We start from the raw sequence: 23,607 nt of genomic DNA, 5'->3' as shown, positions 1-23,607 counted from the left end.
TCTTAAAGGTGCCACTGGACTCGGACTTTGTTGTGGTACTTCAGACCAACACGGCTACCCACTTGAACAAAAGATATTGCATGAGTTCCCACACCCCTGCTCTTGGGAATCTTTGCTTCTTGACAGTCACCAAATTCATGTTTCTTCTGCAGGAATTTAGCATTAGCATTTTGTTTGGTTCTGAAAACAATTCAGTAATTTTCACAGTTTTCTGGTACTGCCCTGTTTTCATAAGTTTTCTGTGTGCTCTGATTCCCTCTGGACAGTGCTGAATGTAGTCTATATAGCCATGCTGAAAATGTGGAATATGAATGCAACTGATCCTAAATCCTTCCTAGGCAGGGATTCTCCTAGTCAATTCTCTCCATCTGCTGAAAAAACTGTAATCCCTTAGTTAAGAATTAGTTAAGAATGCTATAGTATTTTAAAAGTACGTATTTTTAAAGGTTGGGGCTACTCAAGCAAGAAACATCTGTATCCACAGCATACAAAAGCTCAGTAAGGTTTGCTTCCTAAGGATGGCTAGCAATGTAGGCTTTCTTCCTGACTAATGCATACATAGCGTCCTCTAGTGTCCTTCACACCCAGGCACAATTTACAAGGTTTCAGTGCAGCAGGAACAGTTGTGAAGTTTAGCCTCTTTGAGCATATTACAATATTCTTGAACTGAAACTTACTCAGTGACAGAAATTGCCTGGGGGAGATGTGATCTTTTCCTGGAAAAAACTGAGTTTCCCCTGTAGTTTAAAAATTTCTGGAAATGTTGCATCTCTAGTTGCAATCTAAAACTTACTAATTACTATCACTAAACATTAAGAGGTAGAAGTTGGGTGCAGCCAACTCACTCCCTGCCTGATTGGTCCTGGCAATAGGGAGATAACACTCTGCACTGAGGGCCAATGAGTTCAAATTGCATTCTGTCATGAGGGCCAATCAGCTCAAATTGCATGCAGACAATCCCTACCTGACTGGCTCTTCCAGGGAGTGTGCTGCCAATAGGGAGATACCACTCTGTCAATGAGGGCCAATCAGTGCAAATTGTACTGTCAATGAGGGCCAATCAGTTCAAATTGCACTCTGCCAATTAGGGCCAGGCAGTGCAAATCTCAACTCAATCCCTACCTGATTGGCCCTCCCTAGGAGTGTGCAGCCAACTGGGAGAGAACACTTTGCCAATGAGGGCCAATCAGAGGGCTTATCTGTCTTCTTCTTCCTCTTCCTGCTGCTTGCTGGGTGGAAGAGGAGCTATTTTATCTGAAAGGCCCTGCTGCTGGTAAGTTGCTCTAGTCTCACACTCCATCTCCCCCAGGCAAGGGAGGGAAACCAGCTGCTTCCTTTGTCTCCTGTGATGGTTTCAGCTCTCTGCTGGAAGGAAGCATAGATGAGCTGCAAGGATGGCAGATATAATCAGTACTACAAAAACAGAATGCCAAGGGACAGGCAGAATGCAATGAATGTCTTAACTGAGTCAAGGGTTCTTTCAGACAGCCCAAGGGCATCAGCAGAAGGAACTGGTTACAAGTCATGTCCACAACGCAGACCTCCCAGCCTCAAGTTCATATAGGCTGTCAGCAGCCTCTCAGTCTTCACTCTGTAATGACTCCCAATCTTCTGCAGTCAGCAACTGTCTTGCATTTTAGACAGGAGTTCTCTTCCAGCACATAGCTGGCATCGCTTAATTGGCTCAGATGAGCCGGTGGGCTGACAAGGCAGGGAGCTGCAGCTGGAGGATGAGCAGAGGAATGAGGAGCTCCTGCAACAACTTTGGAAGCTAAGCCCTGGTTTGTCTGCAGCTCCATTCCCTCCTGCTGACATCTGGCTGGGCTAAGCTCTCATCCAGCTAAGGCTCAGGTGAACCTGGGAGATCCTGGCAAGGCTATTCCTCGGAGGAGTCCTCCCTAACAGGACCTGAGCTCACAACACCTCCACATGGCCCTGCAGCTGGCCATCGGAGTGCTCTTTGCTTTTTCTACCGTCTGTCTCCTCAGAGGGGCTGGTGGGATCCAGCGGCCTTCCCTACCCAGCCTGCCCCTTGGGAGATGTGGGGGGATGGGAAGGAAGCTATTTTGGTCTTTTGCCTGTGATCTTGCTACTGTTTTTGAGGTTGATTGTCCCTATGTTTTAACTGGGGGTTATAATTTACTTTATTGGGGGTTTTTTGTTTGTTTGTTTTAATTGGGCTATTGTGCCTCTTTTTGTAAGCCACCCCAAGCAAACTTGTTGGGAGGGGTGGAGTATAAATTTAATAATAAATAAGCAGCCTCCTCCCACAGCCCTACCTGTCCAGCCTGTCCTTTGGAGGATAGGGGGCAGGAAGAAGAAAACCCAACCCCCACGGCCTTTCCTATCTGGCCTAGCCCAGCATTTGGGAGATGTGGAGTCTTTGGGAAGGAGACAGCCTCCCACCACAGCCTTCCCTGCCTGGCCTGCTCTTTAGGAAACGGGGCTGGGAAGGAAGGAGGCAGCCCCCCTGTGGCCTTCTCTGCCTGGGCCTGCCTTTGGGAAATGTGTGGAGGAGGAAAGTGGCAACCCTCCATTCTTTCTGGCCTGGCCTTTGGAAGATATGGGGGTTGTAAAGTGGCAGCCTACCCCTCCATGGCCTGCCTGGCTGGACTTTGGAGATGTGGGGTTCAATGGGATGGTGGGGACAGTAGTGACTTATATACTATTGTATGAGCCTCTTGTGGCGCAGAGTGGTAAGGCAGCCGTCTGAAAGCTTTGCCCATGAGGCTGGGAGTTCAATCCCAGCAGCCGGCTCAAGGTTGACTCAGCCTTCCATCCTTCCGAGGTCAGTAAAATGAGTACCCAGCTTGCTGGGGGGTAAACGGTAATGACTGGGGAAGGCACTGGCAAACCACCCCGTATTGAGTCTGCCATGAAAACGCTGGAGGGCGTCACCCCAAGGGTCAGACATGACTCGGTGCTTGCACAGGGGATACCTTTACCTTTACCTATGGTGGGGGTAAGGGGGCTAGTTCCCCTCCAAAGCAACTGTTTTCTTCAGAACTGTTGCCTTCCTTCCCTCCTCCTTTTTTCTTTCTCTTTCTTTCTCTCTTTTTCATCCTGTCTTTCTCTTTCATTTTCCTGATGGTTTTCAGATCCCCTACTGGAATTTGGCAAGCCAGCTAGCTGCATATAGAGTTAGGAATCAAACCCAGCTCTTGAGATTAGTCTGCTACTCTTTAACCACTTCACCACATTGGATCTCAGGATTGAGTAGGGAGCAGGGGGAGGAGGGCTAGAACCCAGAAAGGTCACAGTGCTTGTGCATGTGTTAGCACCTGTTGTATTCCTGAGATGTTCATTTCAGGTATGTCTAATGATTAAGCCAGAAATTCTGCTTAATTACTTAGGAGTATGTTCTCATTGTATATAGTGGGCAAGTGAATTTGAAGGCTGCATGGCCCTTTGACTTAAACAGAATTCATTTCTCTTAAAATTGTTGTTTAGGATCTGGGTATTAGTATGCCATACAAAGAGTTAGTAGCTTGCCCCAGCTGTAATGGAATAATATGGTTTCTCAGCCCTGATTTAATAGCAGGAGATAAAATTTTATGTCCAACAATGATGGTGCTTAAATCTTAATCCCTTTTTAGTATTGTGTTAATTCTCTGTAGACGCTCCCATGTAATATCTTTCCCCTATCTTCTATATTTATGAGTTCAAACATGTGCCTTTTCTCCCCACTGAGAGTTTCAGATTAAATGCTACAATATAATTCACACTGAGGGCATGACAGTTCCTTCACATGAATAGACTCAATTTATAAGTAAGGAGACTCTCCGTGCAAATTTATATCTTGTTTCTGCAAAAACAACTGTATAGCATGTAATTGGCTACATTAGATATAACTAAGCAAGAGTCAAAAACTGTCAAGTACTACAATTGATGGCAAAGCAGTCAATCCCAACATTTCAAGTAATATCAAGTAATAATGCAACCATTGGGCCTTTCCAAAGCCCCCCCCCCCCCAATTTCCACTGAATGCTACATTAGCTCCACATGAATCGATAATATAATGTTCCATCCCGGGTCTAGCTGGACATCCTGGATAATATGGCAAACTAGTCAATGCTACTACCAAGGTAGATCTAGGGGGAGGTGCTAAAATCATCGAAACCCTTAAGAAGTATATGCCCACTTCTCTTCAAGAAGGACGTAGATAATATTGAAAAGGTACAGAGGAGAGCAACGAGGATGATCTGGGGCTACGGGACCAAGCCCTATGAAGATAGGTTTGAGGGACTTAGGAATGTTCAGCCTGGAGAAAAGGAGGTTGAGAGGGGACATGATAGCCCTCTTTAAGTATTTGAAAGGTTGTCACTTGGAGGAGGGCAGGATGCTGTTTCCGTTGGCTGCAGAGGAAAGGATGCGCAGTAATGGATTTAAACTACAAGTACAACAATACAGGCAAGATAGCAGGAAAAAAATTTCAGTCAGTAGTTCAGCAGTGGAATAGGCTGCCTAAGGAGGTGGTGAGCTCCCCCTCACTGGCAGTCTTCAAGCAAAGGCTGGATACACACTTTTCTTGGATGCTTTAGGATGCTTAGGGCTGATCCTGCATTGAGCAGGGGGTTGGACTAGATGGCCTGTATGGCTCCTTCCAACTCTATGATTCTATGATTCTATATATACAGTAAATAAGATCTTGGCACTTATAATAAAGTTCATATGATTTTATTTATGGAATTCTTGGTTTTCAACGAAGTTTTTTTATGGCAAGAAGTGTTGGATATTTGTAGAGAAAAGGGCCTGAGAGGGCTTCTCAGGTTTATTTCCTGGGCTGTTGACATTTCCCAAAGAGGATCAGGCAAATGACCTTTGTTGCAGCATTGACAGTTCTCACCCCTTCCCCCTCTAGCCCAATGAATCCCCAATGTCTCAGTTTCCTTCTTCCATATCTCCCTTCTCCTTCTTAGCCTCATCCCTGGTCCATGAAAGGAGCCAAGCAGGTACTGATTTTCTGGTACTTCATTATTTTCTGGTATTTCCTTTTAGTATTTGTTGATATTCCTCAAGTCTACTTCAAATATCTGCTTTGGATAGTGCCCATGCCAAAATGCTTGTGATAATCCATGGGATTTACTTAACTGTAGCAGAATAAAATACCAATTATAAATATCTTTATAATGATTTTAATTATAAATATCTTTATAATGATTTTCTCTTCACCTGCTTGCAATTATATTTCATTTCAGTTTTTTAAATGCCCATTTACTCAATCAAATCTTTTCAAATTTAATTTTCTTGAGCAATACTCTACTAGTTGGTATGAAGAAAGTATAGGCTTCCTGTATTCCTCTACATTGCAGAGGGTTTTTCTGACCTCTGGATGGATCTGTCTAGAGGGAAAAACAGCAGTTAGGGGTACCATGTCCTCCAAGGCCACCAGCAGGGAGTGTGTGTTTGAAGGGGTAAGACTGCCAGCTCCCGGTTGGGAAACTCCTGGGGATTTGGAGGTGGAGCCTGGCAAGGACAGGGACTTCAGTAGGTATAATGTCATAGTGTCCATCCTCCAAAGCATCCATTTTCTTCAGGGGAACTGATCTCTAACATCTGATGAGCTGTCATTCCAAGGAGTTCCCAATTTCTACCCATTGTACACTTCCAGGCATGACTGATGGAATGCATTGTTTGATAGGTTTCTAAATGTACAGTCCTGTATTGCATACTATCAGGTTTGTTTGGTTTTTTTAACACAATGAACTAAACAATTTTGTACTTTTATTCAAATACTTATTTAAAAGTTGCATATGGAATATACTTCTCCAAACTGTATAGGGGAAGTGATCTTTGTAGTCTGGAGATAAGCTGTAATTCCAGGGGATCCTCAGGTCTTACCTGGAGGCGGCATCTCTAGGACTGCAATGAGGAAGACTAGGGAGTTGAAATTACTTCAATTTTCTGTTCTGCATGTCCTGCTGAGGAGTGGCAATTCAATCCACTAGTCCCTCTTCACTCCAGCACACTGACCCACACAACTGTTGATTTGCACGGATCTGGCAACTTCAGGAAAGAACTGCAGCAATACTAAAGAACACTAGGAAATGGATGGAAGGATACCACCAGTTTTTAAAAACTTTTAAATTTTATCTTTATTATTCAGACCTTCATGTAGTAAACCATTAATTTTAGGATAGTTGTTTAAATAATATCAATTTTGATGCACTATGAATATAGATGATCTATACCCACATTTATCAAACAAATCAATGAAACAAAGAACATGGAATGGGATATGAATTAAAACACTTAAAAAAACTCACTGAATTCTAAATGACATCCAAAGGCTAGATACAAAATTCAGAAGTTTTTAATGTGAATATATACAATATTTATACCAATAATGATAATGTTCAATGAATAATTGTAGCATAAAATGAATTAAAACATAGGATAATATAATATAATTAATGATTAATATATGAATAATACATAATGAATTATAACTGCATAAAATGAGTGATGACAATATTTTAATGGACCAATGATAAATTAACAATGATGAATTATAATGACGATATAATTGGATTGATGTTAAATGCAGAGTCTGGGGGACGGAGGGTAATAATAACAGCTGTGTCCTCCTGCTGCTGTCTCGCCCTCCACATGGATGTAGGTAGCAGTATTCAGCTCTTTAAAAGGAGAGGGGTGGTGTTTTCCTCTTTTAGCTGCCTCTCTCCCACACCTGTCACAGGGCCTATAAATCTTCCGACCATGTTCCAAACCATCAACAGCCACACATGCTATGAGTGGCAAAAGCACTGATTGTTTGTGGCATCCAGAGAAGGAGCAAGGGACTCCTTGTTGGCAACATGTGGGGAGCTTACTTATGTATATAAGGGAAGGGATAGAAGAGAAAGACAAGAAGGAAAGGCAGAGAAGGGAAAGGGAAAGTAAAGGGGAGGAAAGAGGCACAGCAGGTATCTTAATATTGTTTGGGGTATTCAAGGCCTACAGCGGTCTAGTTTCAATGACACAGGTTTTATTGAGAAAGCTTCAGAAACCGAGGACCCTATTCTGGTTCCCCATCCCTCAGCTGCCTGATCTACATTCAGGAGCTGCCTTTACAGTTCTCTGAAGTCAGATAAGGTCTCCCCGTTGGCCAGGAGATAGAGAAAATGAAGAGGGATCAGGAAGGAAGAGGATGGGAGATGAGAGAAAGGTGTGTGTGTGTGTTTGTGTGACATGCCAGAAGGAAGAAGCAGACCCTGGAGACAGGCCAAAGTAGATGTGACACTGGAGAGCCAGGGTCTGATCTCCCATCTCTTTAGCCTTCTATAAATATTACTCCTCCTTAATTTAGATTAGGACAGATATGCTGGGGGAAGGATTATATGTTCTGGATTCACTTCAGGTTTAAAAGGGCCTTGGGAAACTCCATTACAGCTTTATTATTCTCCCTGCCCTCACTCAACATGACCTTTTCACACTCTTTTTCATTTTGGTGTGTCTCAAAGGAAGAGTTAATCATCCCATTCTCTCCAATCCTGCCCCCCTTAGAAAAATGAGACGTTGCCCCAAAGGCTCCTTTGATGTCATAGGGTCCTTTGGAATGATCCATTATTTTTTGTCAGGAGGAAAACCTAATGTGCTGCCTTAGCTGAGCACATGCAGGGGCAGCCCAGATGAATACCAAGCCTAAATTGCAGAGTCAGTCCATTTTGAGTCTTGGCACTAGCTGTGGCAGACAAATTCCAAGGGAGAGCCAAACGGGAAATCAAGAAGCAAGCCGAGGTCAACAACCGGACGAGCAGAGTCAAAGCCCAACCAATGCCAAATACCTAAGTCCAAAAAACCATATCATAATCAGAAGTCATAAAGCCAGGAAACAGTGGGGCAGAGCTTCCCTCAAGCAAAGGCAGGTCAGGAACTGGAGTCAAGGTGATGGGTGGGCATGTGCACAGGTCAGCCCCAGCTGGCTTGATAACGTGCTCTGAGCCGGGCACTCCGGCGGCAAGCTGTCAAGTAACTCCTTCTATGTTCTCTCCTGTGCTCTGGTGACGTGTCTGGGCTGGGAAGGAGTGCTGCGGTGCTGCTGGCGCAGAGGGCATGCTGTCTACCTGGCTGGGACCTGCCTGTCCCTCTCAGGGCTTTTCTCATCCAGCAGCATCTTGTGGCGTTGCCGGGACTCCTCCTCAACCTCCTCTGAGAGGTCTGGCAGCAAAGGTTCTGTTGCAGGTACAGATGCAGCCTCCGGTGACAGGGGCATGACACCTATACACAACCAGTGTGACTCTTTCACACAGCTTTGAGAATGAGACAGTCACACTCTATTATATCTTCCTACCAACAAGACATGGGAGATTTCATCACAGGCTTCGGGGCAATATCGTATTACCTGCCCTACATGAGCAAGAAGAATGCCACACTCCTGTGCTGAAAGGGGTGTGATAGAATCACACCCAAGTATTCCAGGAAGCAGTTTATAGTAGGGAAAGGGCGTAGGCTGAAAGATACCCCACTGGGATGGCATCCGGGGAAGGTATGGCTATGATCACAGATAACCAGTTCCTGTCTATTAGACCATAACGCAGAAAATAAAACATGGAAGGAAGGAAAAATGGGCACCTGAATATAACTTGAGAATGAAATTAAGTGAGACATGGGGAATAAATCACCCATCCCTTTTAACAGCATTGTAGTCCTGGTCTATATGAGCCAGTTTGGTGTAGTGGTTAGGAATGCGGACTTCTAATCTGGCAAGCCAGGATCGATTGTGCACTCCCCCACATGCAGCCAGATGGTTGACCTTGGGCTCGCCATGGCGATGATAAAGCTGTTCTGACGAGCAGTGATATCAGGGCTCTCCCATCCTCACCTCCCTCACAGGGTGTCTGTTGTGGGGAGAGGAATGGGAAGGCGACTGTAAGCCACTTTGAGACTCCTTCGGGGAGAGAAAAGCGGCATATAAGAACCAACTCTCCTTCTTCCTCTTCCTCTTCCTCCTCCTCCTACTATGGATTTTTGGCATTCACAGATATCAGCAATATATCAGCAATATATCTGTTATTGTGGGGAGAGGAATGGGAAGGCGACTGTAAGCCGCTTTGAGCCTCCTTTGGGTAGGGAAAAGCGGCATATAAGAACCAACTCTTCTTCTTCTTCTTCAATGGCCAACTAAAAAAAACTGACTAGAACTCACAGCAAGCAGAGTACATTCAACAATGTGCAATAGTAGACTAAGGCTGGGCTGCCAGTAATTCACATTATGAAAATAAAAAGGATACATATAGATTTCTATTATCTGTGAAACACTGAAGAGTATACACCAGTTACCTACTGTAGCCTGGCAGGTGCTTGACAAGCCCCCCCCCCCACACACACACACACATACACACAATTTTGGCAGTCTCACGAAGGCAGCCAAACCTTTTGAAACAAAATAAACCAAACCATTTGTACCTTCAATTTGAGTGCTTATTTAGAAGCTCCGAACTGAATACAGTTCTCTAAATCTGCTAGAGAGTTATGAAGAGACTCATTCAAGTCTTGGCTTCTGAGAAATCTGCGAAGTGTGCTTAAAGCAGCAAGGGCCTCATTCTTGGATGGTAAAGGGTGTTCATCTCCTGAAAACATATCACCTTCATGCTCTTCACGGATTTCATCTGGAGTGTGTTTTTTAGCCCAGAGTCTTTCACTTTCAGGATTCATCATTTCACAGGTGAGCAAGTCTTCATCCAAAGCTGCATATTTTTCCAAAGACAAGCTTTTTGGAAGCTCTACTCCTGCAGCCAATGCATACTCAGCCAAATCAAAATTAATTTCAGTTTCTGCACCAACATCAACATTTTCACCTTGTGATGCAAACCCTGCTTTTCTATAGCTTTTTATGATAGTCTCTGGAGGTACAGCTCTCCAGCAGAGGTACAACATATCAACTGCCTCAAGCAAAGACAATTTGAATTCCTTACCATCTTCTACACAGTCGACAAATCTTTTCAGAAGAAGGTACCAGTATTTGATTTTCATACTCTTGATAATCCCGTGTTTCATTGCTGAGAATCTGGAGAATGAGCAAGGAGGAAAGAACACAAGTCTGATGGACTTCAACCGTTTTACCTCTGGGTGAACAGGAAACGGGTCTACAAAAATGACAACTTGCCGCTCCTGTGCTTGAAATCTTTTGTCAAGCTTGCATATCCATTGCTCAAACACTTCCAAAGTTATCCACGCCATAGGACTTGCCTGGTATTCCACAGGCAGTGACTTCACACCTTGAAAGCAAGGGGGAGTTTTGTTTTTTCCAGTGACAAGCAAAGGAAGTTTTTCTGAGGCATCCATATTAGTACCAACCAGCACAGTTATTCTGTCATTTAATTTCCCTACAGAGAATTCTTCTCCTTTAAAAATAAAAGTATTAATAGGTAACAGCTGATAAAACAATCCTGTCTCCTTCATGTTAAATATATCATTTGGTTGATATACCTTTAAGTAGTAAGGAAGGATGTTTTGGTACCAAACTGTTGCAGCATCTATTGTAGCAGCAGGAGAAATGGCAGTAGTACTAGCAGCAGCTAATACAGGCTGAGATTTGAATGCTAATCCATACCTTGATTTAAATCGGTCCAGCCAGCCATTGCTACATTTGAAATCACTATGTCCAAGTTTCTGAGCAATAGCATTAGCTTTGAGACGTAGCATTGGGCCACTAATGGTTACATTCAAGCCCCAAAGCATTCTGTACCACTTCACCAGTGCCTCTTCCAGATCAGTATAAAATGCAGTCCTTAATCTTTTTCTTTTAGGATCAAATTGCAAAGATTCAAAGGCTTCTAAAACTCTATCTTTGCTCTTCATAATGGAAGACAGAGAATTTTTCTTTATGCCATATTTTGCAACAATATCTGACTTCTTCATTCCACTTTCCACTGCAGCCATTATATCAATTTTATCCTTGATTGATAAACTTGTCTTCTTTCTTGTTATAGATGAAGGAGAGGGAACATTTGAAGCCATGATATACGGATAACTTCCTTCAAGCTCAAATGTACACAGACACATTTATTATGTCCCTTTGGATATCATGAACTGCTTTAATTAGACTGGCCTTCAAATCAGTGTTTTGATGTCAAGCTAAAATAAATATAATTTCTCACTCATCACATTGTTAAAGTTAGACCAGCAACGTCATTAGTATATTTTTGCATATCATGTGCACATGGATACAGAATTAGCAGAAACAAGCTCTTCTGGCATCTTAGCATAATAACATTTTTAATAACTTCCCTAGATGTTTCTCAGGTGTGAGACAGTAATCAGCCATTCCTGACAAGTCCTTTAGGAATTTTCTTCTATGTCCAAATGGAAAACAAAATATGAAGCTGAATTTCCTCTATATTATATGTACAGCTGTTTTATTTTTGGACTTCTACTGACTGATGCTTCTATTCATTACACCGACTTTCTTCTGGTTTTAAAATGTACTTGGCCTTATGAGCGCTGAGTGTGATCCTATCCTTGGGTTATGACTGCTACTCACAGACAATATAGCCTTAAGGTATTTTTATCTTGCCCTTCTCTTAAGATCAGGACAGTATTCATGGTTCTCCTCTTCTATTTTATTCTCATGATGTAGCTCAAGCTAAGAGAGAATGGCTCAGGGTCAAAGAGTGAGCATTTTGTGTAAACAACAGCCTGATCTAATAAACATAGGAAGGGTACATTCTTAATATCTGGATTTTTTTTTGTTTGCTTCTTAATAACTGCAATAGTCACCCACCAGGAATTCCAACTCCACTGTCACACTTTGGGCTATAAAACCAATGCCCCTCACTCAAGTAAGGAAAACAATACAACATAATCCACTCCTATGGTTGCCAGGTTCCTCCTGATCACCAGTGGGAGATGGGAGGGGGTTGGACTCCCAGATCAAAGCTGGGAAACTCCTGAAGATTTGAGGATGGAGCTTGGGAAGGACAGGGACCTCAGTGGGGTACAATGCCATAGAGTCCACACTCCAATTTCCCCAGGGGATCCTCAGGTTCTACCTGGATGCTGGCATCCCTATCCACTTCCCTCTACATAAAGGGAAAGATGTATAGAGCAGGGCCAATGAGAATTACCATGGATACCCAGTCAATGACTCCCTCTGGGCCCCCCTACACTACACTCTGGTTTCTGCTTGATTAGAATGTATGGTGCTGTTACTACTGGATCACCTTACCTATTCTATGCAGCCTCTATTAGTCATGAATATTCAAATCAGGGAAGGCATAATCAGCATAGCAACCTCTGCTAGTAAATGCACACTGACACTGTGGTTTATGTATTTCTGCAGCCGGCTGTGCACTCATGAGGTATTCCTTTCTGCAGAATCAATGGAAGCATACATAGAACACAACAAACAGGAAGTACAGACACTTCCTTTTTCAGTTGCCCTGGCATATACATGTCATAGAATGAGGAGGTAGTATTCTAAAGCAGTAGAACTATAAAACTTCAGAATGTAGGCAAAATCGGATTTTTACCATTTCCCTCTGTTGGGCAAAAAAGATACCCTGAGAGAAGACAGTAGTATAGAACAGAGAGGCCTGGGATTTAGCCTTTCTGGGCAGGTGTTTGATGGTAATTGGCAACTATTTACTCCTATAGAAACCTCCCTGACCACTCTGGTCATCTTTAGAGGCCTTGCATTGGGTGTACCCACCATGAAAATACACAAACAAGGAGAAGGGCTGATAATAGTAAGAATCTAGGGAGGGTAGACCACTGTCAGTCCAAGAAAATATTCTCTCAATTGTGGTGCTGAAATTCTGGAACAACCTCCCACAGATTTGTCTGTCTCTATCATTGATTTCTGCCAGTGGGTGAAGATTTTTTTATTTTGTTTGGTGTTCCCTCACTAACTTTTATTCACCTTTCTCTTGTTTGTATGTTTTGATGTGTTTGTTTTATTTTATTTTAATTGTTTTAAGTTGTATTTGTATTTTAAAAGCTTTTTAATGTATGAAAGATGACATAAACATATTTTCAATATGTGACATCTCTGCTCAGGATCGCAGGTAGGTATGGGTCAAAATCTCTGCCCAGGAACCTGAAGAGCAGATGTTAAGTCAGAATGTTATAAGAGTGAGATAAACAGACCAAATTTCTAATTGGATAGTTCATTTGGTCTGCTTACTGTGCCTTTTTTCACAGAGAAAAGGCTTAATTAACTTTTTAAAAAGGTTTTAATTAACATTTTAATTAAAGAAGTTTTAAATATTTTAATTAAAAAGGCTTACTTAACACTGGCCCTGGTGAGGTTTGCCTGGCCTTTTGGGCCCTGGGAGAGCTGAGAGCCCTGTCGGAACTTCTTCAGTTCTGCAGGGCCTGCAAGACAGAATTCTTCCATCACGAATTTGGTTGAGGCAAGGGTGTAGAAGATCTTCTGGTGCTCAGTGCCTTTTGGTATTTCAGTGCCCTTGGCGCCTGTCTTGTTTTGCATCTTCCTGGGCAAATATGGCAGCAATTGCCGGCTTGGTAAGGGAGGTTTTTGGGGGGCTTGGGTTGGGGAGGGCGGGAGGGGGATTTTAAGGTTATGTTCTGACCTTCTTATTGTATTTTATATTTGTTGTAAGCTGCTGTGGGCTAGCCAGTCTAGGAGCGGCAAGATAGAAATTTACCACTAAATAAATAAAATAAATAAACAGGAAAGAACATTAGACATGTGATCTTGCTTGCATCTTGAGGTACAGAATTCCACTACCAGGCCTTTGTTTGTTACAAATGAGTAACCGTTCTGTACTATTCTTGAAACATAGCTACACTAATAGACTCTGTAAATATTTAGAAATAAATATGTGCTGGCCCCTACTAATCTTTTAATGATGTACATTTTGAGTAACCCAACAGGATTACCATTCTAGTCCTTACTCAGATTCTTTCCAGTCGCTGTACCAATTCCCTCAACTCAACAATAAATATCTACTATAAAATAAACTATTGTGAAATAAAATTATATAACATATTTAATAAGCATTGAGTCAGGAATGAGTTACACCAAACAGGGGCTTACACTTATTTATTTATTTATCATACTTCTATACCGCCCTCCCCGGAGGCTCAGGGCGGTTTACATTATAACAGAGAACCATACATAAAACAGTCTGTAGAACATGTACATCGATAACCAACAATTGCAACCAAACACAACACAGTATCACAATAAACAATCGTAATACAAACAGGTCCAGGGCTTGTTGATTGGATTCTGAGGGGGGGTGGGGGGGAGCAGGGGCCCTTGGTCGCTGTAGATTACGTCTGGTCTCGGCCAAATGCCTGGTGGAGGAGCTCCTTTTTGCAGGCCCTGCGGAAACGCGAATTGCCAATGACCCAGCAACTCTTTCAAAACAAAATTTAAAAGTTTATGGACACTAGCAAGGTCAAAAGTCAAAACAGAGAGTCATAAACTAAACTATACAATGCCCCCCTCCAATTTGAAGGGGGGGAAGGCATCTTAACAAAAACAGGTGTCCCACAGTCACATAGATTAGATAAAGAAAAATAAACTACCACCAGAGAAAGCCACTAAGAAAGAAAAAGATAAGATAAAACAAACAGAGCAAGAGGGGGGTGGGGGAATGAAATAGAGGTCACAGAAACTGAGGAAAGTCTTTGAGCCTCATGTTTTGTCCAACCCAGAATCGCAAACCTGATAGACGAGGCCAACTGAGATAGAAACATGCTTTTGCACTTTGGCAACATCACCAAGCAGTAGATCCATGATTTTTTGTGTTGCAATATGTGCGAACAGCGATTATATATGGTTTGATGATGGGAATTTGGGATGCAAAGATCCTGAATATTCATGCAGATCCATGCTTTGGTACTATATTTTGTACTGTGGTAGTGCCAAACTGCAGTGGTAATTTGCATGGTGAATTTTGTGGCTATGGACATATGTGATTCAATGATTGGGTACAGGTGACCCAATGCTAAAACACTGAGGATCCATGAGGATTTGTGCTTTAGAAGTATGTTTTTGTGTCCGTGTGGCACCACAAAACACTGAGTGTGTGATTTCTATAGTGCTGCTCATAAACCGCAAGCCAAGATGCAATGCTTGTTTGTTTTTTGTTTCAAAGTAAAATTCATACAAATTCTCGAGAATCCGTTTCAAATAACCTATAAAGTTAATGTATAGGATATTCAAATAATCAATGACTATAACCTCTATGTATTAAGGTATGCAAATAACCTAATAAAGTTTCCCCAGTTCTCGTTCACTGAAGGAGCGTCTCCCGCGTTGCTGCCAAGCTTGTAACAGTTGAGGAGGTCCAGGTTTCGGTCAGAATTAGATGCAACTAGAAGGGCTTCTTTAGGTCCGCGGGCTCCTCCTGCTTTGCGCTCGCCGGCACCACAGAAGGGGAAAGTATTTCTGCAAAACCCGGACATCCGGTACCATTAGGGTCAGGATCGTAATGGAAAATGGGAGCGCCTCTTTACACTCCGTCCTCCATCGTTCTTTGCCTTTACTGACCTCCAGCGCCTGACTGGAACCTGGGGTGGGGGGCTGGAGAGGGATCATGTAACGGCCTTGCCTCGATCAATGCATATTTTTGGCAGAAATAACTGACGGGGAAAAACGGACAGACCGTGGGAGCGATTTCCACGACTAAACAGTGCAGCGGGGCGGGGCCCGGGTGTTGTTACCATGGCTACAGCTCCAGCGGCACAGCGGCATGGCAGTAGACCCGGATGTCGTTACCGCAGTGACATTGCGCAGTACAATCTTTTGCCGCCTAGACCGGCCCTTTGAAGCGCGAGCATGTAGTGGCGGCCAGGAGTTCCATTTCCGGCCAGGCAGTTCCGGTTGCCGCTGAGGTGTGGGGGGGTGGCGAAGGGGGGGACGTGTGAAGGCGTCGGGAACGGCTGCTCCCTCAAGGCCCTGTTTGCGCCCCGGTGGCCCGGCTGGTGACGGAGCAGGAGGCAAGTGAGGGGCCTTGGGCTGTTCGCGGGAGGCAGCGGGTGCCGCTAGCCTAACGGCGCTAACGGAAAACAGCGGGGAGGCGGAGGGCGGCGGGGGAAAGCCGGTTCCGGGTCCCCTCAGGTGTCTTTGCGGAGGCCCTTCGCGTCGCTCCCTTCTCGCCTGCTGCGCGGTACATGGGCTCCCCTGGCCATCGGTGTCCAAGGCGGCTGGCAGGCAGGCCGTCCGGCCGATGTTTTGGCTTGCACTTCGCGGCAGTTTGTAAGGGATGGCCAGCGGAAAGCCTCCCCGTGCACAGCTGATGTCTCTCTCCCCGGCAGGCTTTCTGCCACTCAACACCGTGACAGGCACCAGTTCACCAGGTAGAACTTTTCCTGGTCTAGACATGCCGGCAAAGCTGTAGTGATGAGGGAAGCCTCGCCTTCCGAGGGTTCTTCCGTGCGAGGCAGCAATGTATACATGCTGGGAACTCTGCCAGGGAGAAAACAGGCCAACCCTCGGTGCACACCCGGTTCATAGTCTCTCTTGAGGTTGGTGGGTGCGGCAGTAGCAGGTGCCGAACTGATGGAAGGAGGAAGGAAATGCTCTCTTGGCAAAGCAATTGGAATCAACCTTGACGATAACGCCCTTTTTCTTCCCCTTTCCCCTTTCTTTAATTTCTCTCTCCTCTTTATTTGGTTTTCCAGTTCTGTAAACTTGTGACTTGGATTTTGAAAGAGGAGGTGACATTTTGCCTTGCTCAATGCTTGTTTCCTGGCCAGACATTTTTGTTCTTCTTTCCTGCTTCCCGAACACTATTTGCCTGTATCTAAATGTACTATTTCAGAGCTAATCTTTCTTTTCTACAAATAGAATTTCGTTCATTCATAGTCAAATTAAACTGGTGTCTTAGCATTTCAACCTTGTATAAATAAATAGCTATAACATGAAGACAACTAACATTGAACATATTCTTAAATCTCTTTAAGATGTTAATGATTCCGTAACTTGTACAGGCATAGTCAGTCCAGCTTTGGAGTGGGGCTGTGGCTTAGTGGCAGAGCCTCTGTCCCCAGCATCTCCAGCTGATCTGAAAGGCTCTTGAAACCTTGGAGAACTGCTCTCTGAGTAGACGGTAGTGACCTCAATGGACCAAGGCTCTGATTCATTATTAGGTAGCTAGCTTCATGTGGCTCTGGACTAGTCAATTAATGATGATAATGATTTATAGAGTTTATATTCACCTCTTATCAGGGCCACCAATAATACTAAAACAGACAACATAAAAACACCCTAAAACATTAAAACCAAACAAACCCCCATGTGTCTCTTTTTTTTTCTTTCAAAGGGTTATGACTTCTACTGAAGCCCTTCTCAAAACAGAATGGTTGAAAAATACAGTTTGGTCTTTTTTTTGGCTCTCAGCAGGAGAAAGGTGATTGGTTATGTATAAATAGTAGTACAATTTGCTTGGGGCCTTGTGATGGTTCTGATGTCAATTAAGTCATTCAAAAGTGTATTGCCTGCCCCCCACCCCAAGAGTTAGATATGAGTAAACAGGTTGTCCATTTTTAAAGGCACAATATTATTTTACAAGTTACATTGTATCGTTTTTATGTTGAGACACACATAATTTCATCTCTTATATTTTATGGTGGAATCATGTGGATAGCCATGTTAGTCTTAAGCAATAAAGTGAGTCTAGTGGCACCTTTAAGACCAATGAAATTTAAGCTTTTGTGTGCATGCACACTTCATCAGATACATGGCATTTTTGTGTGACTGCTGATCAACATGCAATCATGTCAACATGCAACATGCAATTCTGTCATACCTGGCATGTATTTGCACTTGTTCCTAGCCAGAATACGTGACATAACTGTACTGCTCTCTGAAAGATTAAGTTGAAGTGAGCTTGACAATATGTGCATGCAAGCTATATATCCTGTCCAAATTTTGTGAATGAAATAGCATTGTACTTGCATTCTCTAATAAAATAACATGTTCATTATTTGAATTCACTTAGTACTAATATGAATAGTGTTAAACACTGTTGTGTCGAGTTGAGAGTGGCATATACATGGATTATCTTATTTTATCCTCACCTCAACTGGGTGAAAGAGGTTAGGCTGAGAGATCATGGTTTGCCCAAAATAACTCATCTGAGATAACTGGAGATAACCCAATCTCTTGGATCCTTGTGTCAATCTTTGGTACTACTTTAGATTTACTATAGATTAGTAAAGACAATATATTGTATTAATGTATTAGTATTGAACCATGACTTGAAATTTCTCATTCCCTGTAATGTATAATTGTTGAGGTCATGCAAATTGCACAGCTATAAATTCTAGTTTAAAGCAGATGCTCTCTAACTCTTGCATGTTTCCTGTTGCTGACAATGGACATTTACTGAACTCACACATTTTAACTATTAAAATTCTTGCTAATGGTTGATTTTTAAAAAGGTGGCATGTTTTAATCTTTTTGTGCTAAATACCAGTAGCTTCAAAACTGAATGGGTTATACAAATTCTGCCTAATGGCTTCCTTATCTACTTATGTAATTCTAGTTCAGGTTTATTTTCCCATCCTGCTTACAGCAGTTTTTTGGTTCATTAGAAATTTCAGTTTGTACAGTGGCCTCTGATTGCATAATTCTAGAAGGTCCCTTATCATCTGCATGCCTATGAACATAATAACCTGAACATATAGTAAAGAAGCTTGGTAATAGCAAGTGCAAAAGTAAAAAAGTGTGCCTTCTGTCTTTAGTAAATTTCAAGGCCCATTATTCTAGAAGACACATTTGAATGACAAGTTTTGCTTTCTTTAGGGGTTTTCAGACCTTGTATCTATGGGTCATTAAACTTTAGTATTAACAGGGTTGTATCCTGTTATCATTGTACTAATGGACATGGAAGGATGGATGATTTTGTGTGTTTTCTCCTATTTCCCTGACATGCATAGAGGAAATACATACCTGGGATGGTGCCAGTTCCCCTTATCAAGCCTTTGAGGGAATCTCAGGAGGATATGGGAGGGGGGATCTGCTTCTAATTTCAGAACAGTAAGGCTAAACAAACAGGGGGGTGAGGCAACCAGCAGTGTTTCCATATTAAGTTGCCTGATTATAAGAGACTGCCCTTCAAGGGTGTGGGCCTCAGCATTCTGAAGGTTGTTTAAGTGCCAGCATCTTGAATTGGATTCCCCCAGCCTTGGGACAAGGGTAAGGTGAGGTAGGGCAGCTACCTTACCTTCATTCAGGTGACAGAGCTGATGCAGGCTGAGGACAGGGTCCTTTTCTGGGGCCATTTCTCCTGCACCAATCTCTTCCTGTCTTTGCAATTTAACTTGCTTGCTAATTCATTACCAATTGGAAATGATATATATTGGTTCTGGATTACATGGCTACATGTCACATGCTTTAATCTGCAGATAAAATGAATGACCAGCACTTGTAAAATGTTTCTAGTTATTAATTTTAAATAATAGTTTGGAAATAGTCCTTTTAACTACTAATTCTTGATCAGATCTGGATTGTAATCCATTTTGTGGGGCCTAAACTATCCTTTTATTGTACAATTGTGTATATTATGAAAGCTTCAGGTAACTTGCATTGCGAGGATAATATTTGCTAAATGATAAATGTTCCAAATTTAAGTATATTTGTGAAGAATCCAAAATTAACTTCCTTAAATAAACCACTTAGAAATTTGATTCATGCTGTCACAGTTCCACAGGGTCTGCAAAACGGAGCTCTTTTACCAGGTCTTTGGTTGAGACTAGTAACAACATGTCCCCTCCTCAAGCTTGGTTTGGTATTACGTCTACATCCTCACCTCTAGAGAGGTCTGCTTGGGGGACTGGGGAATTTTGGCCGACAATCTTGTGACTTGTAGGGGGTCTTATGGCTTCAGGGATATATGAGGTTTTATATATTGGGGGTTTATGGGTTTTTTATTTTTATAAGCTGCCACAAGTCTTTGGAAAGCAGCAGGATATAAGTCCAATGAATAATAATAATAATATTTTATTTCCAGATATGTCAGAACACATCAAGGATCCCTCAACTATTGATGAACTTCATCTGGCTCCAGAAGAAATCCAGTCTGACTCTGAGGTGATTGGTGATATGTAATTGGGGTTCTCCAAAAATAAGCCAATCCAGTAACAGACTCAGACTGGAAGACAACCTTTAAATACTTTTTTTAAACATCCCTGTGTAACAGAAAAATAAATAAAAATAAAACTTTGATTAATGGAAAGCCATTTTTCAATTGTTCACTGTAGTTCTGTAGCTTGAGTTTATATTACATCATAAAGGGAGTTGTAACATAGTGGTGGTGAGGATTTTGTAACTGCCACAGCAAATATATAGATTCTTACTATAGATGTTTTTTTTCAAAAGGGCACCTGACAGTTTTCCAGTTGAGGTGTATTTCGTGTACCTCTTCAATTCACAGAATCCAAGAATCCCTTTGCAAAATTGCTAGTCCCCCAAAACAAGTCCCAGCTGAAAATTGCAGCCATGAGAAGTGGCAGCTATGCACCAGAGGGGAAACATAATTCCACAGCCTCAGAACTCTACATCTGGGCCTTGTAGTTTAACTTCTTACAAGTGATAAAATTTCCAGAAACGTTTAGGTCATGTGGAAATCACTTACTTTGCTGTCAAATCTAAACATGGTTTGGTGATGTAATAACAGAAAAGACATTGACCTTACCTGGGCCAAAGTCACAACCTTATCAGATCTTGGAAGCTAAACAGGGTCAGCCATGTGTTTCTGTTAAGTATCATCAATCGCTTCTAAACTATAGCAACCCTAAGAATTAATGACCTCCAAAATGTCCTGTCATGAACAGACTTGCCCACAACCTGTCAGTCCATCTCATGTAGTGTCGTCTTCTTTTCCCGCAGCATTCAATTTTTCCTAGTATTGACCTTTCCAGTGACTCTTGGCTTGTCATAATGTGACCAAAGAATGACAGATCAGTTTAGTCATTTTAGCTTCTATGGCAGCTTTTCTCACCTTTTTTACATTGAGAAACCCCAGAAACATTCTTCAGGCTTTGAGAAACCACAAAAGTGGCATGATCAGGCAGAATATGATAAGGAAGCATAGCTCTGTAAATGCCTACCTGGGGCCCCTTCCTTCTCAGGCCCTTCTCAAGCCTGTACATCCTGATGACTCTGAAAAGGCCATGCCGAAGGGGTGTTCAGTTGCTTGTATAGCTTTTGAGATATTTAGCACAATTTTAAATGGGCGGTGAAGGTGTAAGCAGGGTCTCTGCACGTTATATTGGTGATTTTCTTTTGGGGGGGGGAATGGGTCATTGGCTTTTGTGTAGACAAGCTTGCTAAATTTCAGGTGTTGACTTCGGAGCTTGGGTTTCTCTTGGTGCAGGAAAAAAACTGAGACCCCTTCAGACAGGCTTATTTGTTATATTCTGTTGCTGGGCTTTCCCAGCAATCAGAAAAATTACAATCAGAAAAATTGAGTGTGCTTCGGGGGCTCACCTTGAGGGAGATGCAGGTTCTTTTGACCCACATTCACTTTGTGTGCAAGGCTGTAGCATTGGGCATTTTGTGCTTGGCTGGCCAGGTCAATGGGAGAGCTTCCCTTAATGTATCACCATATTTGTGTAACCAGGGCAATGAAGAAGGGCCTGGTGGTTTGGTTATTGTTTCTACACAGATTTAATGAGGCAGCTGTTTGGCAGATGCCTCTTACGCTGGGCAATTCACTTTGAGTGCAGTCCAATGTTGCAGGAAGCTTGTGGTTTGGGTATTCTTTAATAACCGTTGGTGCACCTAGAGGTGGCCAGCCAGGCGGTAGGGAACAGCATTACTCAGGGACTTAAAATTCTTGGAGTTTTCTCCATCTTGGTTGTGGTAGTTATCTGGCATGATATGTGAGAACAGGAGGGTCTTTTTCTGGTGTGCCAACCAAGCCATGATCTGCATTGTAAACAGGCAATCTTTGTTTGGAATCTGATATTTCTTTTACCGCAAGGTACATTACAAGTTTGAGTAACAACATGGTGGACTGGTAGCAGTATTGGTGGACATGGTAGCAGTATTGGCAAACACATCCTAAGATGCCTTCCTGGAGGAGCTGTGGAACTTTGGAGATAGCTAGTTCTTGATGCAGTAATTGAATCTGGCACCATCCACGAGACATAGCTATGGCTGGGCTGTGTCACAATATATGTCCTGCACCTCTATTGTCTGGAGGAGATAGTTCTGCACTATTTGGCTCATTTGCACTCGTTCATGTTGCAGGCCTGTCCTTCCTCTGCAAACTTAGGAACTGGCAGGATCCTGGCAGCTCATTCCTGGTCCGTCAAGCTATTGGAGACGGCTGGCCCCTTGCCTGGGTGATTCCAGGAGGCCTATCTCTTTGGCACTACTTCCGTCTATCATACAGCAATTGCTGGTTGTCTGTAATTTGGTATTTGAGATAGCCCTTTTTCGCACGGTCTTCAACGTAATGTCTTTTGGAGCCTTTTGCTACAGCAAATTGTTGCCTGCCGTATGGACAGCCCCTGCGGACTGGGCTCTCTCCTTTCGGGATGTAGACTTCATCAAGAACAAATTATGCATGAGGCTTTGCCAATCCAAGACTGATTAGTTGGGGCACGGCTTCTTCATCTTTTTGTCAGCAGTTGCTGGGGGTGGACTATGTCTGGTGTATCAGCTTACCAGGCCCACTCCTGAGGCACATGAATAGTTCTTGCCTATCTTGATATCAGTTTGCAGCAATTATGAGATTGTGCATTGCAAAGCTGGGCCTTCCATCGGCGCATTTTTGGGCCTGCATGATTGCCTGTACATTTCCTGGATGGGAAAGGACAGCATGTGGTGGTCTTCTCTGCTTAATGCCTTCAAAATGGCTGTTCATCACTTCAGCATTAAAATAGCGGTCATCATCAGTTGGGAAAAAATGATTTATTGGCAGCGCCTGGTCTGTGCCTCTGCCCTTCCATCATTGTTGACTTGAGGATCATTCTGCAGCACTTCCCACAAACCCAACTGTTTTGGGTTTGCCATTGTTGAAATGGTGCATATGGAAGAGAGCTTGTGCACTGGAGTGGGTGGAGTTGACTAGGAGGAGGTCTTGGCAAAACAGTGCTGAAGTCTCTGCAGGATACTGGAGCGATCAGCATCCAGAACCCTGACATCAGTTGCAGGCAGCCTGAACTGTTTTGGGGTGATGATGTTCACCTATCACACTGGGGGATGACCTTATGGCTGTATGGCATATATAGCATGCCCTAATGTAGTGGCTCGAGCTTTGAGCATTGGTGGGAGCACAAGGAGAATTGTCACTCTGTGACGGTTGTTGGGCATGGGACAAATCCTGGGGGAGGCTATTCCTGCATGCCTAACTCCCCCATAGGAAGGGGCCTTGATAAGAGATTGTGTCTATGTTGAGCCACCGTGCCATCCTGTTTGGGGGGGGGGGGGGCACCTGGCTTGCATTTTCAGGTGACAGGGGGAACTTGGGAGGCTAACACCAGCAGCGTTCCCTACTTGCATGCCACTTTCTGGGTGCCAAGCTGGCCTCTAGGCCCATGTCGCTTAGGCATGTGCCCTGCCTGATGCCTGGTCTGGGCCACTTGGATGGGACTTCCTTATAGTTTGCAGGCTGCAAGATGACTGGATTTGCCTAGGTGGTGCTCATACTCATACTCATTTGCATGATAATAAAGCTGTGG

The 23,607-nt window shown here is 43.2% G+C and overlaps 2 protein-coding genes and 1 long non-coding RNA gene across 7 annotated transcripts in view; 1 reads left to right on the top strand and 2 right to left on the bottom strand.

Annotated features, from left to right (window-relative positions):
- Positions 1-9,420: 9,420 nt before the first annotated feature.
- TIGD4 (tigger transposable element derived 4) lies at positions 9,421-10,959 on the bottom strand. Its single transcript, XM_077302399.1, has one exon. It carries the CDS (start codon positions 10,957-10,959, stop codon positions 9,421-9,423), a length of 1,539 nt encoding a protein of 512 aa, XP_077158514.1.
- A 3,039-nt stretch (positions 10,960-13,998) lies between these two features.
- LOC143819038 (uncharacterized) lies at positions 13,999-15,709 on the bottom strand. The gene is made up of 3 exons (XR_013224737.1): positions 15,579-15,709; positions 15,182-15,483; positions 13,999-14,325 (listed from the first exon to the last, which is right to left on the bottom strand). It is a non-coding gene; the product is annotated as an uncharacterized LOC143819038 (long non-coding RNA).
- A 43-nt stretch (positions 15,710-15,752) lies between these two features.
- Positions 15,753-23,607, top strand: part of ARFIP1 (ARF interacting protein 1) — a 43,955-nt gene continuing 36,100 nt past the window's right edge. For 3 of the 5 annotated variants that reach the window (XR_013224736.1, XM_077300081.1, XM_077300078.1), the window contains exons 1-2: positions 15,753-15,912; positions 19,929-20,008. Coding sequence is in view for 3 of the 5 variants with exons in the window: in XM_077300081.1 (XP_077156196.1) it covers positions 19,931-20,008 (78 nt within the window). In the remaining 2 variants the exon portion in view is untranslated. Of the gene's footprint in view, positions 15,913-17,237; positions 17,325-19,928; positions 20,009-23,607 lie in introns of all 5 variants that reach the window. The other 2 variants (XM_077300079.1, XM_077300080.1) reach the window with 2 other exon arrangements.

The sequence above is a fragment of the Paroedura picta genome, chromosome 10 (assembly GCF_049243985.1).
Source record: "Paroedura picta isolate Pp20150507F chromosome 10, Ppicta_v3.0, whole genome shotgun sequence".
Taxonomy (NCBI): Eukaryota; Metazoa; Chordata; class Lepidosauria; order Squamata; family Gekkonidae; genus Paroedura; species Paroedura picta.
This window is presented reverse-complemented; position numbering and strand designations above follow the sequence as displayed.

Bases quoted from the DNA above. Each gene is read 5' to 3' on its own strand.
- TIGD4 (XM_077302399.1), bottom strand. From the start codon at position 10,959: ATGGCTTCAAATGTTCCCTCTCCTTCATCTATAACAAGAAAGAAGACA.